At 41.5% G+C, this 2,412-nt stretch overlaps 1 protein-coding gene across 1 annotated transcript in view; it reads left to right on the top strand.

Moving 5' to 3' along the window:
* Positions 1-2,412, top strand: part of LOC114058443 (histone H2B 8-like) — a 6,952-nt gene that overhangs the window by 2,146 nt on the left and 2,394 nt on the right. Inside the window, exon 2 of the mRNA XM_027885805.1 lies at positions 6-450. Within this exon, the coding sequence (XP_027741606.1) occupies positions 6-287 (282 nt within the window). The 3' untranslated portion in view covers positions 288-450. The remainder of the gene's footprint in view (positions 1-5; positions 451-2,412) is intronic.

Genomic DNA, 2,412 nt, shown 5'->3' with positions numbered 1-2,412 from the left:
ACCGGCCCGGCACGGTGGCGCTGCGCGAGATCCGGCGCTACCAGAAGTCGACGGAGCTGCTGATCCGCAAGCTGCCCTTCCAGCGCCTGGTGCGCGAGATCGCGCAGGACTTCAAGACCGACCTGCGCTTCCAGAGCTCGGCCGTCATGGCTCTGCAGGAGGCCAGCGAGGCCTACCTGGTGGGGCTCTTCGAGGACACCAACCTGTGCGCTATCCACGCCAAGCGCGTCACCATCATGCCCAAGGACATCCAGCTCGCCCGCCGCATCCGCGGAGAGCGCGCTTAAGCTGCAGCAAGCGGATCTTGGAGACCATCGATAACCCAAAGGCTCTTTTAAGAGCCACCACATGGCCACTAAAAAGAGCTGTAAATTCTTTGTTATGCATAACAAATAGTGTGTTTACCTGTGATTCGTGTGGCTTTACGTGAAGCGAGATCTGACACCTCAGGTGAGTCCTAAACAGAATTAATTATGCTTCAAAGGAGTTAAATCAAGACTGTAGCATTAAGCAGTATAGGGTGGTTAATTCTTGGTGAGGTGATTGTGCTAGGACAAATATTCGTTCAGGGTGGAAATTGCTTTCTACGCGTTTTTCCAGATAACTTTAGTTTAGGCTGTGAAATAAAATGTAATCACTGGCTTTCCTTTTCTGAAGAAGATACCCAGCTAAAATATGTGGGTTTTAATCAGTTCAGCTGCGTGTCCGTGAAGCTTTAGTACAAACTGCCTGAATTCATAAAGGGGTGGACCTTTGCAGGATTCCATTATCACGGTTATAAAATTTGAATTTATTGTAAATGCTTTCTGCTATGCTGTATGAAACTTTATGTTTCATGGTAATGTTACAGCTAGTTTTCCTTTCCGAACTTTTTTTATTATTATTTTTTGAGGACTTTGAGGGCTTGTTTTGTTTCTGAAGCTGCGAGAAGTCCTTTCCCGCCTTTCCTGGAAGGGCGCTTGGTCAGTAGTTTTCGCAGTGTTTTATCAGTCCTGGTCTGATTATGGCTCTAGTGAGCGACGTCCCGCGGGCATTTTCAGCCCTTCTCAAGCACTCACATTTATTCTGAGATGTATTTCCTAGCGTATTTCCAAAAAGCTGGGGGCAGGGCTAAGGCAAGGGTATTTTCTGCGAGTCACGTTTTATGAGTTGTGCTTTCTTCTGGTATCTTCACTAGGACATCTAGAGAAGATGGCATCTGAGTATCCTGTATGAATTATTAGAGATGTCAGTTTAGATCAACTTTCTCCATCACTGTTAAGGCTCCCGAAAAGATTTTCTGAAGTTTCCGCTGAGGAAGTGTTTTCTAAGGCGTATCTGTGGCTAAAAACTTGTTGAGTCCAGAATTATTTTTAAATAGAGACTCTTCCCTCTCTGTTGTATAAGTGATTTTTGTGACCCTACCTGGAAAACATTTTCCTCTGCCTGTAAATTCAGTTGCCCATCCACTTGCTCTCCACAGATCTACAGTTGGTGACGAAAAAAATTACATTTCCAAAATAATTTCTGAGTTTAGTTCGCCTTTCTTTTTAGTGTTTTTTTCTAGGTTTTTTTTTTTGGGGGGGGGGGTGTTGTTTTTTTGGTGTTTTTTTTTTTTTTTTTTTTTTTTTTTTTTTTGTTTTTTGTTTTTTTGTATGGTTTGGTTTGTTCGTTTGTTTATTTTTGTTTTGTTTGCTGTTTTGGTTGGTTTGTCTGTTTTAATACTGCAGATCGTTTTATATAATTTAGGGAGCTTCCTGTTTCATTGAATTACTGGAAATAATGCCCTATTCTCTGCTACAAATGAGTATCTGTGCCTTTAAGAAGCGGTTGGATTGAGTTGAACACAGCCTTCATTTTAACTCGGAAACAAAGAGTCCTCGAGAACTGCTTAGAGGAAATATTTCTCTTGAAAGCCCTAAGAACTGCAAGACTCTTAGTTATGCTTATACGCTTAGTTCTGCTTATACTCTTCATCTTATTAATTTTCCTTTCTCTGTGTCAGGAACTTGGACTCTGCAGCAAAATCTGACCAATCAAGTACCTCGACACACCATTTTCTTTCTTCCTGTTTTCTCACTTTCAGCCATTTTCTGTTACTTAACCTCGGAGGGATAAAAGGGAGGGGGGAAGGTATAGGGAATAGTGCTTTGGGAATTAAGAAGTCTCTGCTCTGATTTATTCATCCCACCACGTTTGGTCGTTGACATAGTACTTGTGCTTTTCAGGACAGATTTTTTTTTTGGGGGGGGGGCTAAAATACAAGTGGGATTGCAGCAATGAGTCTTAGTGAAAACAAACTCATTTCCTGTTACTGTCTGTCATAGACAAAGATCTATTTATTTATCTGAACCTGTTTATATATGCTTATAATAAAAAAATCTAATAAAGCAAGTAAAAGTAAGCAAGTAGTCAGAATACTTACATTTCAGC

The sequence above is a fragment of the Empidonax traillii genome, unplaced genomic scaffold (genome assembly GCF_003031625.1).
Source record: "Empidonax traillii isolate 1590-97213 ecotype Southwest subspecies unplaced genomic scaffold, ASM303162v1 scaffold172:size1107868, whole genome shotgun sequence".
In the NCBI taxonomy this organism is placed as follows: Eukaryota; Metazoa; Chordata; class Aves; order Passeriformes; family Tyrannidae; genus Empidonax; species Empidonax traillii.
The sequence above is the reverse complement of the archived record's forward strand: the minus strand, read 5'-3'. Positions and strand labels throughout refer to the sequence as shown.